At 40.2% G+C, this 16582-nt stretch overlaps 1 protein-coding gene across 2 annotated transcripts in view; it reads right to left on the bottom strand.

Moving 5' to 3' along the window:
* Positions 1 to 7357: 7357 nt before the first annotated feature.
* Positions 7358 to 16582, bottom strand: part of UTP4 (UTP4 small subunit processome component) — a 31804-nt gene continuing 22579 nt past the window's right edge. Inside the window, exons 13-17 of one of the 2 annotated variants that reach the window (XM_047078654.1) lie at positions 14695 to 14801; positions 13580 to 13675; positions 10278 to 10463; positions 8690 to 8800; positions 7358 to 7559 (exon numbers count right to left, since the gene is read on the bottom strand). In XM_047078654.1, the coding sequence (XP_046934610.1) occupies positions 7443 to 7559; positions 8690 to 8800; positions 10278 to 10463; positions 13580 to 13675; positions 14695 to 14801 (617 nt within the window). In that variant the 3' untranslated portion in view covers positions 7358 to 7442. The remainder of the gene's footprint in view (positions 7560 to 8689; positions 8801 to 10277; positions 10464 to 13579; positions 13676 to 14694; positions 14802 to 16582) is intronic. The other variant, XM_047078655.1, reaches the window with a different exon arrangement.

Below are 16582 nucleotides of genomic sequence, written 5' to 3'. Positions count from 1 at the left end.
CAGTTTGGTTGAAAGGGAGTACATATTGCCAAGAGTCCGTCAAAGGAAAGAATTAGTGGATCTGGGGTTTGTTCCAAGGTTTGAGTGTTGTGTAATTTCATAAGGAAGGAGGGCCCCAGGCAAAATTGCAGCCCTTAGCAAGCCTGAAGGTCACCACCACAAAGGCGGCCAGATGCCAGAGGAGCAAAAACAAGAGCTGCTCAATTACTACTAAAGAAGAGACCAAAGGAAGAATGAAGCTTGTAAGAAAACCAATCCAACATGCAACTTTGAAAATTTATCCATGCGTAACTCTTTCCCAGTTATAAGACAGTGAGATCAATTGTCCCTTTCAATAGGCAGTACTCCTTTGCCTTCCAGGAGAAATATCCTAAAATGTCTTTTTCTTTCCAGCACAAACATGATGTGAAAAGAGGGAAAGGTGCATATATCCTTTAGCTGATGCAAGCACATTTTAAAATTCATCCCACCAAGATAAACCACTATTTATCTGAAACCCACAAAAATGTATTAACTATCTCATGCGTTATGACTATGAAAACCCACATCTGCTAACCACATTCTTAATGAGCAGCAGCTGGTGACAGTTTTGTAGCTCTGTGACTTTCTTTTTAGGAAAATATTCGTAAGGACATACTAAGCAGAAGGTTAGTTTCATTGAATCCACTTACTTATGGAAAATCATCAGTAGTTTGTTGTTGTTGTTGTTGTTTAATGTTTATTTATTTTGAGAGAGAGCAAGCAGGAAGGGGGAAGAGTTTATTCTGAGAGAGAGAGAGCGCAAGCAGGGAAGGGGGAGAGAGAGGGGGAGAAAGAATCCCAAGCAGGCTCCATGCTGTCCACGCAGAGCCCAACACAGGGCTCCATTTCATGAACTGTGAGATCATGACCTGAGCTGATATCAAGAGTCAGGCACTTGACCAGTCGACTGAGCCACGCAAGTGCCCTGGAAAATCACCAGTGTTTTTAAGTGACAGTCATAGAAATTGCACAATTTGCCATGAAATTTAAGTAAGTTCCTCAAATAAAAATCCCCATTCCCTCAATACCAGTTCCAACAGAATTTCCAGTGCCTCACCATAAGTCTTGCAGTCAGCTTCACCTCTTCTTTCCTAGGTCACCGAGCTCCATATCATGTTTACTGAGGCACATGGTGTATTTAGGCTTTCATCTCACAGCTTCAATTCCTTCTTCAGTCAGTTAACACAATGGCCCATTAGAGGGATCCTAGACCCCTTTGAAAATCAGCTGTGTGCTGTGGACACACCTCAGACAAGTATTCACTAATGCAAAATACAGCATTCAAGCTCAGGGGCTCAGGAAGCCTCTAAAGCCCTTCCATGGACTCTTTCATGGGCTGAATTGTGTCCCCTCAAGGTTGATAGGTTGAGGTGAACCCACAGTACCTCAGACTGTGAGTGTATTTGGAGATAGAGTTTTTTTTTTTTTTTTTTTTTTTTTATTTTTTTAAAATTTTTTTTTTTCAACGTTTATTTATTTTTGGGACAGAGAGAGACAGAGCATGAACGGGGGAGGGGCAGAGAGAGAGGGAGACACAGAATCGGAAACAGGCTCCAGGCTCTGAGCCATCAGCCCAGAGCCCGACGCGGGGCTCGAACTCACGGAGCGCGAGATCGTGACCTGGCTGAAGTCGGACGCTTAACCGACTGCGCCACCCAGGCGCCCCGGAGATAGAGTTTTAAAGAGGTAATTAAGTTGAAATGAGGTCATTAGGGTGGACCCTAATCCAACATGACTGTTGTCCTTATAAGAGGAGGACAGGACACATATACATACATAGGGAAGTCAAAAAGATGGCCATCCACAAGCCAAGAAAAGGCCTTAGAAGGAAACAATGCTGCTAATAATACCTTGATCTCAGACTTCTGGCCTCCAGAACTGTGAGAAAATAAATCTCTGTTGTTTAGGCCCCCCAGCCTGTATTACTTTTATGGCAACTTCAGCGGACACATACAGAACCCACATTAAGAACCTACACAACAGCCTGGTTTTTTGACTCCCTAACTGCCAGTCTCTTCTGGCCCTTACTTACACAAATGGGCATGTTTACTGTGTCATTACTTTGAATTTGAGTAGTTCACAACTGTGTTTTCTACTGAATGAAAATTCTTTTTATTTATTTGAGATGGGGGGAGGGGGAAAGACAATCCCACGCAGGCTCCGCACTGTCGGCACAGAGCCCAACATAGGGCCTGAACTCACAAACCGTGAGACTATGACCTGAGCCAAAACCAAGAGCTGAATACTCAACCGACTGAGCCACCCAGGGGCCTCTGGATGAAAATTCTTAACTACAGACTTCAAGGCCCACTCATACCTGGTCTTAGTTCTCACTACCTGTTGGCTTAAGGGTTCTTTATTCAAAGTTTATCTTTTCTACACACTTTTCTAAACTGCTTAGCTTTCCTCTGTGGAAATTGCTCTACTCTTAGCTTTTATAGGAACCTCACCTGCTTCTTAGCTACCATACGCAAGGGAAGCTGTCACCCTACGGGGCAAGCTTTCCTAAATAAGACATGCATGCTCTCATTACTTTGGTAGGGTCTGCCTGCCATTTTGGCCTTATTTTTCTCCATTCCCAATATATACGCTGTGTTTCAACCATGTGGAACTACTGGTAGTCCCTGAACCAGGCTATGCTCTCTCTTGCTTCAAGCCTTTGTACTGAGAATGATCTACGAATGCCTCTTTTCTTCTCTCTTCCCCCTTGATCATTACCACCCAATTCCAAGAGTTATTAGCGCAAGGACCATCTGCTACCTTCACCTGATCTGCTAACTCTACTAGTTAGGTGCCCCTTATCTGTGCTCATCTCTAATGTAGCATTGTTGATTTACTTGTTTCTCACCTTCCAGCTAGGCTATGATGTTCTTGAGAGCTGAGAACATCTTTTATCTGTTATGGGTAGACATCATATAGTAGGCACTCAATAAAATTTCAGTTCTGTAACTTCCTAAAGACAAAGGACACAAAGCTAAGCCTTCATATCTGCATCTTTGCTGTCCATATATGAAAGCTACTAGCTACATGCGGCTATTTAAATTAAAAATCAAATAAAAATAAAAATTCTGTTTCTTTGCTGCACTAGCTACATTTAAGTGCTCAATAGTAGGTGGCTCAATTGGTTGGGCATCCAACTTCGGCTCAGGTCATGATCTCATGGTTCATGGGTTCATGCCCCACATTGGGCTTGCTGCTGTCAACACAGAGCCCACTTTGGATCCTCTGCCCCCCCCCCCCCGCCCCTGCCCCTTCCCTGCGTGTGCTCTCTCTCCCAAAAATAAATATAAAAAAAATATATATATATATATTTTTTTTTTTTGAAGTGCTCAATAGCCACATGGGATAGTAACTATCTTATTGTACAGCACAAACAGAACATTTCCACCACCACAGATAACTGATCTGTACCTTAAAACACCTTAGAATATGAAAGAAAAAAACCCAACACATTAGGGAAAAAGAAGAGGTTATGAATATGTAATTTAGTTAGCTCAACAGCCAAAACACATTTTAAAAAAGTGAGCAATCTCTTTAGTAAACAAATGCAAAATAAAATGAGATATGATTTTTCACCAATTAGATGAACTGAAACTGAAGTCTTTCACTACACTGGCAGAGTGTAAAGAAATGAGTACTTTAAAACACTGTGGATAGAAATCTAGCCACTCCAAAGGGCAATGAAAAGTGAAAGAAAACGAACACTATATGAGCTAGCCATTTCACTCCCCAGAGAAACACCCCCAAGGAACACTACCCCACTACAACACTCTGTATGATTTACACACAAGACTGCCCAAAGCACTCAATAAATCAAGTTAAATCAAGCTAAATCGAGCTAAATCAAGCACTCATTCAGACCAAGAAGTGCTTAAACACCTTCCCTGCAGCCTGTGAGATGGAAAATCTTTGGTGTATCATGCTTGCTAATCATATTTACAATTGGGTCCCTACAACCAAGAGACAGTAGGGGAACAACTGTAAGGATGCCACCTTGGCCTCTCATGAACTGTTGTGTCACCATGGGAAAAATAACTTCCCCTCTTGGTCTCTATTTCCATAAGTATAAAAAGGAGGCCATGAGGCAATTTCTTTCGCAAATCTTGTTTCTTCTACCCTCAACCGTAACAACAGTCAGAACAGCTTCACTTTTATCTGTATATTATGGTTCAGAGTACTGTTTGAAAAAAGTTTTGATGCTTAAAAAAAAAAGCTTAAAAAAACCTCCACGCTATGCTTCTTGCCTCCAATATTCCAAGATTTTAGTTTCTGTCTAATTTGCTATAAATCTCCAGGCTAAAGGGTACATTATCCATCTAGAGATCAGATTACCAACTACTATATAAGAAAAGTGATCTTTTAAAGCATTTAAGTTGGCAAAAAAGACCTTTTCTAGGTTAGTTCTCAGATCAAAATTTTTCTGTAGAATCCAAGTAGGAGCCATAGTCTGCAAAATGCCCAGAACAGAAACAGGCTGCTTCTAGGTTTCACAGGTCCCTGAAGATAGAGTCACCCTGGAACACCACACATGCACTGAAGTGTTCCTCTTATTTAAAACTGCTTTGCCTTCCCTTCCCCTGATTTCTCTTAACTTGCCCCAATCAGTTTCTGCTTCATTGGTATTCAAAGTTCTCTACTTAGGAAGAATTTCAAGACCCAAAGATCTTACTTCCCATACCATTTATGGAAATCCAAATCACTGACTGGAAATGTTGCAAAGGAATGCTTTCTACTTTCAAAACTTTTACTTCTTCACTCATGATCTGTGAGCCCTTTCTGTCAGAATTACACCCTCCATAATCCTTACGAGATTCCAGAATATGTTTAAGGTTAACTAAATCAAGTCTTAAACTAGACTCCAGTTCATACTCTCTGAATTTACAGCTCTAGAGTCAGTGAAAAGCAAGTGAGTTAATATTTAAGGCATCCTAGCCTCCTTCTGGTCATACTCAATGAACACCAGTGACTGGAACTTTGGTTTCAACCACACAAAAGAAGACCTGAACACTTCTTTTTTTTTTTTTTTTTTTTAATTTTTTTAACATTTATTTATTTTTGAGACAGAGAGAGACAGAGCATGAATGGGGAAGGGTCAGAGAGAGGGAGACACAGAATCCGAAACAGGCTCCAGGCTCTGAGCTGTCAGCACAGAGCCCGACGCGGGGCTCGAACTCACAGACCATGAGATCATGACCTGAGCCGAAGTCGGCTGCCCAACTGACTGAGCCACCCAGGCGCCCCAAGACCTGAACACTTCTTAAGAAGGGCAGGATCTTACAGTCTACTGATCCAGTCTAAAGCAGACCAAGACAGAATGCCTCAGGAAATCTATTCAAGTAAGAAGAAAGGAAAATTTTTTTATACAGAGGGCCTAAAAGCTTGCAGCTATTTGTTTAAATTACTTCTAGGGTCACCTGGGTGGCTCAGTCAGTTAAGCGTCTGACTTCAGCTCAGGTCATGATTTCACCGTTCATGGGTTTGAGCCCCGCGTCAGGCTCTGTGCTGACAGCTCAGAGCTTGGAGCCTGCTTCAGATTCTGTGTATCCCTCTCTCTCTGCCCCTCCCCTGTTTGCACTCTGTTTCTCTCTCTCAAAAATAAATACATATTAAAAAAACTGAAAAAAAATTACTCCTATTATGGGAATTTCCATGTCTATGTGGATTCCCTGTATATCTGCTACTTAATGTGATTTTCTCTTGCTAAAAAATAAAGAACTCCTATTTCTGTAAAAACAAAAAAACCTGAACAGGCAGAGAAGTGGCATCCATTATAAACCTGTTTTATCTACTTCCTCTTAGCAAACCTGAAATAGGCTGTCCTTTATGGTATAAAGTACTGGGCTTTGCTTCTCTCTTATTACTTCTCTATTAATTCTCTTCCCACCTATCTACCTTAAATTCTCACTTTTTTAATTTCCCTTTCCAGGGTGGAGGATGGGCTTCATCTTAACAAAAATGTTTCTTACCAGCATTTTATTCGTGATGTCATCAGAACCCATATCCTTCTCTGCCTGTACCACAGCCCTCCAACCGAAAACCAAACAAACAAAACCACACATTCTGGATTTCCACAAGCATGCAACAGAATACATCCACTGAGATGGGAAGGAAATCGATCTGCTCAGTTCAGGTTAACTTGAGTTCTTCACTTTCTAGTTGAAAAGACTACATTAAAACTAGTCAGTTGATAATACCCATGGGAGTAACAATGTGAAAGCAGTAGAAGATGGAAAAGGTAAGATATATGGCAAGCTTTCTGGTCCCACCCTCCACACCTACTCTCAACAAAAATCCCTGCCCAGTGTTTCCTTAATCTTTGAAACTGGCATATTAACATATTACATATTAATTTTAATATGTAAACATCAACATTAATATATAAATATTAACATAAAATATTAATATTTATATGTTAATTTAATATCAACATATTAACACTAATATTAACATTTAAAATTATTAACATTAACAGAAAATACAGTCCATATTAATATATAAATATTAACATATAAATGTATACAGCATATATTAATTTTAACATATAAAATATATACAGTATATGATATATATGTATACATTTTTGTATACATATTATGTATGTATACCTATATTATATACATTTATATATGTGTATTTATCAGGTGAAAGATGGTTAATGAAATTAGTATCCCAAGCCTGATTTTTTCCCTTTACTGGTTTTTTTTTTTTTTGAGAGACAGCAAGAGAGAGTGGGGGAGGTGCAAGGCGGGGTGCAAAGGATCCAAAGCGGGCTCTGTGTTGACAGCAGCAAGCCCAGTGTGGGTTCAAACCCATGAACTGTGAGACTGTGACCTGATCCCAAGTAGGACGCTTAACCGAATGAGCCGCCCAGGCACACCTGATTTTTTTCCCTTTAAATAAAATAAATGGCTGACTGTGAGAGGCCAAAGGCATCAGTTTTTGAGATGGGGCATTGCGTTAAAATTCTTCCTTGAAACATAAGGCTGATTATCACTATTGGTAGTTAAGCTATCTTGAGCAAACACGCATAGCTCCCCTGCCCTCTAGGGCAATGCTGGGCAGGTCCCCACACCTCTGCATTGGCTGCAGGCAGGAGGCTGGCAGACAGTGAAGGTCATCAGCCCTCTGAAGCAAGCCTCAGGCAGGCGTTAGGGAAGAGAAGATAAGAACCATCTTTTTTCCCTGAGATTGTGGTCTAAAGAACAAACAGGACGAAGTTGTAGCTGCTTAGAACATTATCCCAACTACAAATACCTTGGAATTCCCATTCACTTGAGTCAATGAAGGGAAATTACTGTCCATTATTTTGGAAGATAACATTCATAATGACTAGTCCTAAAGAATAACTTTGCTTTATTATCATGATTTGTGAAAACAAACAGGGCAGACAGTTCAAGGAAGGGCACAGACCGTGCCCTATTTTAGGTCCCAAATTTCTTCTTTTTGATGGGTGGTGGGAGCTGAGCGATGATGTCATCCAGAGGCCGTTCTACTGCCACCAGTGTTCTTTCATCCAAAAGATCCATGAAGAGCAGAGGCTGTGGAGAGATGACAATGACTCTACCAGGAGTTAGGCACCAGGGCTAGTCCTGAACAGACTAACTAGAGGTAAAAGGTCAGCCTCGTTCAAGGCTGGAGTAATTGAAATCTCTGACAATCCTTCCTGCCTTAGGACTCGAAGTAGTTGGTGAAGTTGGGAACTTTATTTTTTATTTTTTAAAAGTAATCTCTATACCCAACGTGGGATTCCAACTCACGACCTCAAGATCAAGAGTCATATGCTCTTCTGACTGAGCCAGCTAGGCACACCAAGGTTGGGAACTTTTAACTGAGTTTGTTAATAATAAAAAATTTCAACAAGATTTTTCATGTTTTTCTATACAGAACATCTGTTCCATAATTTCTTAGGAATCAATGTTAAGTGACGGCTTTGGAGCCTAGATTCTTGGCAAACAGCAAGTTACAAATGCATCAAGAAACTAATCATACTTAAATAATTTACAGATGTCCCTCTTAAAAAAAAATTCCTACAGACCCCTGAGAAAATGTTCCAGGACACCCAAGGAACTCTAATCTGAGAAGCATGAAAATGGAACTTTGGAGTTGGCACAAATAGTTGTAGTATCATAAGTTCAATGAATATTTGTTTCATATACAGTGAAAAGCTTAGCTCAGAAAGTAAAAGTCACAATGACTAAATTCAATGACTTCCACTTGCCTGAAATTTATCTTGTGGATCATTCTCCAATTAGAAGTCACATTAGAAGAAGAAGAAAAAGAAGGCGGGGAGGGGGGGGGGAGAGAGGGAGGAGGAGGGGGGAGGGAGTGGGACAGGGAGAAGGAAACTGAGAAGAAGAAGGAGAAGGAGTAGTAGTAACAACCTTTCAAGGCCAGCTTTAACACAAAAACACCACCTAAGATTCAACATAATTTCTCACCACCTACGTATTTCATTTTGGGGAAGTATGATGTGCACGCCTCTAATCACCTCAAAGATAATGAAATACAAACGTAAGGAACAGACACCCTCAGAAAGGTACCTGTCTCCCCAAATCAGGTATTGTGCATATAAAATGAAGGTGCTCTTGTCTGCTTAATGTGGAGCTTATTACATTTTGATAATATCACAAGGAACCAACCGTCTACAATATAATGCAAGATGTTTTACCTTATATATCTTAGAAATTTTAAAGGCATGGGCGGTACGCCTCCTGATGACATCTGATTCGTTCGTGGGAGGAAGAGGATTGTACAGTAAGGTTTTGTCATTTGGAAGAGGCTAAAAAGACAAAGACATACTGTTTAAATCGTCATTTTATTGGGCTTCTACAGAACAAAGGCCTATAGTGACTTTTCAGGAAAACACCACCTTCCAACCTTTATATTAGACATTTTCTACCTCCCTGGCTCTCCTTACTTCAGTAAGAAAGCTGTAGCCACTCTTCCAGGTATACTGTAGAGGGTGGCTGTATGAAGCAAAGAGCATGGTATTCTATACCAGGAGGATCAAAGGGCCCAGCTGGGGATTCTGGCCAGTCTTGTCAGTAACACTTTGTGAGACAGGAACAAACTGGCATGTACAGGAGCTCAGCCCATACAGGCTCTGCTTTCTAGACTCTTCCCCCAACCAGATCATGGACAGGCCAAGTGACTAAAGTTCTCCCCAGGCCAAAACTGAAACACAAACCACCCACCCCTGATGTCACTGACACCTCAAGAGATGGCGTCTGGCCAAGCAAGTGATATTTCATCTCTGACTTCCTTGGGAAATAGCTCTGCCCAGCATGAGGAAGTGATGGACTTATCACCAATGCTTGACAAAAAATATGGACAGCCCTGGGCTGAGTTACAAAGAGGCAAGTGAGTGGGAGAGGCCCTTCCTGTATCACTCATCCTGCAGAAGGCACTTGTCAGCCAGCTCTGTTTCCCACGCCCAGAGGATACAGGGTCCACGAAATGAGTTCCAGTGACACATCATGCACATCTCCTTTAGAGCCATCTGTTGCTTTCCCCATGGTTCCTTCCACCCCCACCTTCACAGATACACCAAAACACTGTGCGTTAGGTGTAACCTAGGCCCAAAGTGCATTACAGGCATGGCCACAGCTCATAGGGCTCCTAGGAATAAAGTATCTGCCCAGAGAAGATATTTAAATTTGGGGTGAATCAAAATAGCAGCTGGCAGAGGGTGGAATCTAGAACTGAAAAAAATGCTCACATCCCACCTGCATCCTAGCCATAAAGAACAGAATTTTCCTGGATGGACTTTTTTCAAGACATTAAGACCAACTCTTCAAGCTTACAGTGTTTCAGCACATTCAGGCAAGGGGCAAAAGTGGTCAAGACCTCAGCCTGTGTCTCCTTTAATAAAACTGTGCTATTTATTCACTCACCCCAGGGTGCAAAGGTGTAAGTGATTCAGCCAAATCAATGGTATTCCCCATGACAGTTACCTTCTGAACACTGACCTAATCACTTTCCTCCTTAGGTTTATATGTTCATACACAAAGCAGAGAAATGGTCAAAATCAGCAAAAACCAGTGCACAAAGGCCTCCTTCTACCCTGGGAGCCTCACAGGCCTGAGAATGAAAATAAAGAACTCTGCAAAACAAAAGTTCCTCTCATCCAAAGAATATGTCAAGACATTTTATTGATTCTTCCTTCTCTTAACTCATACTTGTTGCTTTTAGAACTTGAAAATTCCTAAGTACAGATGAATCAGTGTGAGCACAGGTAGTAGTAGTGGAGAACTCACCAATGACTTGTCTATGATGCAGAACATATAGGCATCATGGAGAAGGATGTGCATTGGTCTCTTGGGATGAAAACTGATGTGTGTGATGGGAGTGTCCCTTTGGAGCCAAAGGTAATGAAACCCTTGCTTCTGGATGGTCCGGCTCCACTCTGTATACTGTTTGTCTGGGATGCTGTACTCAAATACCTGAGAAAGGATACGATACAGGAGAAATGCAGACTAGTACCCAGAAAACCTGGAAGGGTATCTCTCATTCCTAATCAGAAAATATCTATACAAAACCTGACTATATCACGCTCAGCTTTATGCTTTCTACTGTTTTTAAGTAAAACATTTTTAAGGTGAACTATGGCACAGTAAACAAAATAGCACAGAAAGGTTTACAGTGAAAAGTCACCCTGTCATCTTGACATCTCCCATCTCCCAAGTCTATTTTGTTCTTTTTAAAGTTTATTTATTTTGGGAGAGAAAGAGAGCAAGCAGGGGAGGTGCAGAGAGAGAGAATCCCAAGCAGGATCTGCACTGACAGTGCAGAGTGGGGCTCAAACTCTCAAACCGAGAGATCATGACCTGAGCTGAAATCGAGAGTCCAATGCTTTACAGACTGAGCCACCCAGGTGCCCCAAAAGCAGCCTATATCTGTTAAAAAATTTTTTTAATTTACATCCTAGTTAGCATATAGTGCAACAATGATTTCAGGAGTAGATTCCTTAATGCCCCTTACCCATTTAGCCCATCCCCCCTCCCACAACCCCTCTAGCAACCCTGTTTGTTCTCCATATTTAAGAGTCTCTTATGTTTTGGTCCCCTGCCCTGTTCAGATATTATTTTTGCCCCTTCCCTTATGTTCATCTGTTTTGTATCTTAAAGTCCTCATATGAGTGAAGTCGTATGATATTTGTCTTTCTCTAATTTCACTTAGCATAATACCCTCTAGTTCCATCCATGTAGTTGCAAATGGCAAGATTTCATTCTTTTTGATTGCCGAGTAATGCTCCATTGTGTATATATACCACACCTTCTTTATCCATTCATCCATCGATGGGCATTTGGGCTCTTTCCATACTTTGGCTATTGTCAATAGTGCTGCTGTAAACATTGGGGTGCATGTGCCCCTTCGAAACAGCACACCTGTATCCCTTGGATAAATACTTAGTGCAACTGCTGGGTTGTAGAGTAGTTCTATTTTTAATTTTTTGAGGAAACTCCGTACTGTTTTCCAGAGTGGGTGCACTAGTTTGCATTCCCACAAGCAGGGCAAAAGAGATCCTTTCTCTGCTCCTCGCCAACATCTGTGGTTGCCTGAATTGTTAATGTTAGCCGTTCTGACAGGTATGAGGTAGTATATCGCATTGAGGTTTTGATCTGTATTTCCCAGATGATGAGTGATGTTGAGCATTTTTCATGTGTCTGTTGGCCATCTGGATGTCTTCTTTGGAGAAGTGTCTGTTCATATCTTTCGCCCATTTCTTCACTGGATTATTTGTTTTTTGGGTGTTGAGTTTGATAGGTTCTTTATAGATCTTGGATACTAACCCTTTATCTGATATGTCATTTGCAAATACCTTCTCCCATTCCATCAGTTGCCTTTTAGTTTTGCTGACTGTTTCCTTCGCTTTGCAGAAGCTTTTTATTTTGATGAGGTCCCAACAGTTCACTTTTGCTTTTGTTTCCCTTGCCTCCGGAGAGCGTTGAGTAAGAAGTTGCTGCAGCCAAGGTCAAAGAGGTTTTTGCCTGCTTTCTCCTCGAGGGTTTTAATAGCAGCCTATTTCTTATTTACATCTTTCCAGAAATTTTATGCATATAATATATGCTATTCTGCATGTTGCATTTTTCATTCAGCATTATACCATGGAGACTGACCCATGTTGATACCAATAACTATATCTATATATCACTCTTGCCTCCTTAAAGAACACATAACAAGCCATTCACTTTTTGGATGTACCATGATTTACTTATCTCATCTGTTTAATGGACACTTATTTCCAGTCTTTCACTACTGTAAACAAGGCTGCAATGATGATCTCTGTATCAATGTCTTTTTGCACAATTCAAGGTTTATATCTACAGGAAGAACTTTTAGAATTAGAACTTGTGAATCAAAGATTACATGGATTTAAATTTTTTTTTTTACATATCTCACTGTGTCCTCCCAGCACTGTGTACTATCAACTCTACTGATTTTCTGCTAATCTAAAAGATATAAAAAATTTCCCACCGGCTTTAATAACTGAAGCCCCTATGGGACCAAATGCCAGGAAAAGGCATCAGGTGGACTTATTGTGACAAAGACAAACATGTGGCTTCACTAATCTTTCAGACTCTAGTCAAGGACAAAACCCCACAAAACTGAAATGAGAGATTTCATTTTCTGAATAGAACATATACATGTGTGCAATGTGTGATTGCACATTAATCACATTAATGTGTGATTGCACATTAATCTTTCCAACAGCTCAGTGAGGAAAGTATTATGCCCATTTTACAGATGAGAATATATAAGTATTGATCACTTCACAATGTGTTCTATAACTCAAAAATTAAAAAAAAATTTTTTTTTAATCTTTATTTATTTTTGACAGAGAGAGAGAGAGACCGAGAGAGAGAGCAAGCACGCGAGCGAAAGAGTACGAGCAGGGGAGGAATATAGAGAGAGGAAGACACAGAATCCAAAGCAGCTCCAGCTCTGAGCTGTCAGCACAGAGCCCAACACGGGGCTCAAACTCACGAACTGCGAGTTCATGACCTGAGCAGAAGTCAGATGCTCAACTGACTGAGCCACCAAGGCGCCCCCCCACAATTCGGGTACTTTAAAGATCTTCTTACAACTTGGTATGGAAAAAAGCAGTAGGCTATGCACTCATTTTGGTAAGTCTGTTACAGACAACAGACTTCACCATGGCCTGATTTCGTTATTTCAAAACTGAAGGTGAAATATATGATCTTTTCGTCATTTCAACTCTTAAGACCTTACTATATCCTATACCCAGTCTAACACCTGGGTCTATGTCATCTCTAGTCTATAAACACTCAGTAAAATGAGTACTTAAAAACTGCTCCTCCTTCCTGTACATCTTTATTATCTCAGTGCTTCATCATTCCACTGTGCCCATCAAGCCAAAGGATATTACTGGCCTATGATGTACCCAGGCTACACACAAAGTTTTACTTCACACAGGAGGAAACTACCTATGTATCATCCAGTACTTTTAATTAAAAGCTCCTCCAAAATTGTCATTATCTTAGCTTCCTAGTTATTATCCAGCAGAAAGGAATTAGAAAGTGCTGGTATCTCTTACCTGCTGATCAGAATGAGCAATGACAAGGTTGTTGGTATTGGGGGCAATAGCCAGAGCAGTCACAGGGAAATTATAGGCAGGTACTGTGCAGTGAAGCTGAGAACAAATGACAGACACAAAAGATAACTCTATATACCTCCTTTCAGGAATGACTTGATGGTCTAGGTCAGTTTTTAAATAGCGTTCCTTAGAACTCAAAAGAGTTCTATGGAAGTTCCCACAAACATCAGGCAGTACCCACAAACAATAAACCTTAATTTTATTTAAAATTAAAAAAAAAAACCCACAAATTTAACGCTCACACAACTGACAGCATTTGCAGAAAACTTCAGAGTAAAGCTTTTGCTGCTATCTCTCATCTATATGAATTGTTCATAAACACATCATTGAACAAGGAATCTGTAGCTCTACACTAAATTTAAAAGAAACTAATGCCTTGACACGGACATTTATGCAAGTTGCAAGACACGTGCAACACTACAGTGTCAGGCAAAGCTCAAAGAGCAGTACATACTTCTGCCACAACGTCATAAAGATTAAGTTATGCAGTTAACAGACAAACTCACTAAATGTTGCAGTTTGGTATTCTATAAACTTTTGATGCTCATTCCAAGTTTTGGGTAGTTCTTAACTGATTTTTAGGATGAAGATGAAAACTTGTAAGGGATCATTAGTAATTCAATGTGTGAATGACAAGATCATTACTGATTAATGAAAAGTATTTTCCTGTTACTCCTTTGTCAAACTTCTGTTTAATTTAAAAATACCTTGAGATTACAAGGCAAGCTGTTAAAAGAAATTGTTACTATCTGCAACTATTCATCTGGGTAAATCAGAATTTTCCTCACCAGAATATAGAAATAATCTGGATGTGAATTCATCACCCATAAATCCTTAATTTCAAAATTTTGTACAAGCGTGTTTTCACTGTTCCAATTGACTGATTTTAATGTTGCAGATTATAGTTTTGGGGCTCCAAACAAATAAAACAGGAAAAATTCTTAGTTTAAAAAAAAAAATGTCCACTAATTTTCCAGGTCATACCAATCTGCTTTGAGTCTTGTAACTGCACGGCTAACTTCCTCTTGTTTCCTACTACTACACCCTATGCTTACCTTTAGATGTTTTATGTTGTACACATGGACTCCAGCACTGGTACCTGATGCAGCTAGCCAATTCCCATCTGGACTGACTGCCAAAAGACACATGGACTCCACTGTCCCTGTGCAGACAGAACAATAGTTAATCTCTAAATTCAGTGTCCACAGCCAGCCCTGGCCTGGATATGATGGCAAAAGTCAATTAAGACTTTTATGTATTTATTTATTATTATTTTGTATTGTTTTTAAAGAGGGAGAAAATTTTTTTAAGTTTACTTATTTATTTTTGAGAAAGAGCAAAAGGGAGAGAGGGGCAGAAAGAGAGGGAGAGAGAGAATCCCAGGCAGGCTCTGCACCGTCTGTGCAGCCTAATGCGGGCCCAAACTCACAAACCATGAGATCATGACCTGAGCCGAAGTCGGTAGCTTAACCGACTGAGCCACCCAGGCGTCCCAAGACTTTTATTTAAATCACAATTGGATAATTTGATAGTTTTGCAAGTAAGTCTTACATGTTAGTCTACTATTTTCATTTAATTAGCCATCCATCATGTAAAGAGGAGCCAGAGATAAACCTGAAGGCACCACTTGCTCAAGTCTGAGACACTGCCTACCAGAGAAATGGAGAATCAAGGCAGCAGCTACCTCAAGTCTGTATTTTAATTGTTTCAAACTCCTTTCCTACCAAATGGTTTTTAATCAAAGCTAAGGACAAACAGCAAGCTCAAAAGGCTTGACGCATGTCTTTAATTTATTGGGTACCTGCTGTGTATTTAGCACTAAGGGAGCATGGGCACATATGGGCCATCTTTGTCATCAAGGGATTTTAAACCAAGCTGGCAAAATGAAGACTTGTGGGTTAAAAATCAAACAGTGATGTTATATGCCAAAATTTGTGCTGCAAACAACACCCCCAAAGGATGAAAAAGCTTTATAACAAGACATAAACCAGATGCTAAAGGATGGGTGGAAAAGGATGGAGAACATGAGCTAAGTGACAAGGACTGGAATACACAGGTTTGAGGGCTACGAAGAAACCAACTTGACTATAAGAGGACAAGAGATGGAAGAAGAGGAGCAAATAAAGTAGTACCTATAATGCCGAGCCTAATTTTAAGAAATGCTAAATGCCAAATACAGAGTCTAAGCTGTTTTTAATAAAAACATATACAGGCACTCAAAATACACTCTTATTTATCTGCCTCCTAACTTGTGGATTTCTTTTCCTGTATGCTTCTGGAGCAGCTTATGAATAGTGAAAGTTTAAGTTAAAAGAGGTGATGTTTTAGGCTGATGGAGTCTAAATGACAGTGAAGCTGCTATATCTAGGGCAAGAGAGAAGGGAAAAGGCCCATGGCAAGTACTGGGTACTAAGTTCTCAATCATGAACTCAGCAACAGTTAGCTATACACAGTTACTTAGTCATGCATACTAATGCTCTCAGAGAACAGGGGTGACAGGTAATACAAATGCATGTGTAAGTTCATCTTTATTGAAAACCACCAACCAAAAAAATTAACACGTCCAAAAAATTACCTATATATAAACATCTATCAGAAATACACAAAAATAGCGGCGTCTGAGTGGCTCCATTGATTAAGTGTCTCGACTTCAGCTCAGGTCATGATCTCATGGCTCTTGAGTTCAAGCCCCACATCAAGCTCTCTGCTGACAGCTGAGAGCCTGGAGCCTGCTTCACATTCTATATCTTCCTCTCTCTCTCTGCCCCTCCCCCAATCACACTTTGTTTCTCCTTCAACAATAAATAAACATTTAAAAAACTTAAACAAACAAAAAAATACACAAAAATATTAATGGCAGTTATTTCTGGGTGTCAGTAGTATTAAGATGATTTTAACTTTCTTGCTCTGCTAACAAAACTCGAAGGGTGATGAAATTTCTGG

The sequence above is a fragment of the Lynx rufus genome, unplaced genomic scaffold, assembly GCF_022079265.1.
Source record: "Lynx rufus isolate CCGP_SWC_20201006 ecotype Redwood Valley unplaced genomic scaffold, mLynRuf1.p SCAF_16, whole genome shotgun sequence".
In the NCBI taxonomy this organism is placed as follows: Eukaryota; Metazoa; Chordata; class Mammalia; order Carnivora; family Felidae; genus Lynx; species Lynx rufus.
Note: the sequence above shows the minus strand (reverse complement) of the source record. Positions and strands in the feature narration are given on the sequence as shown.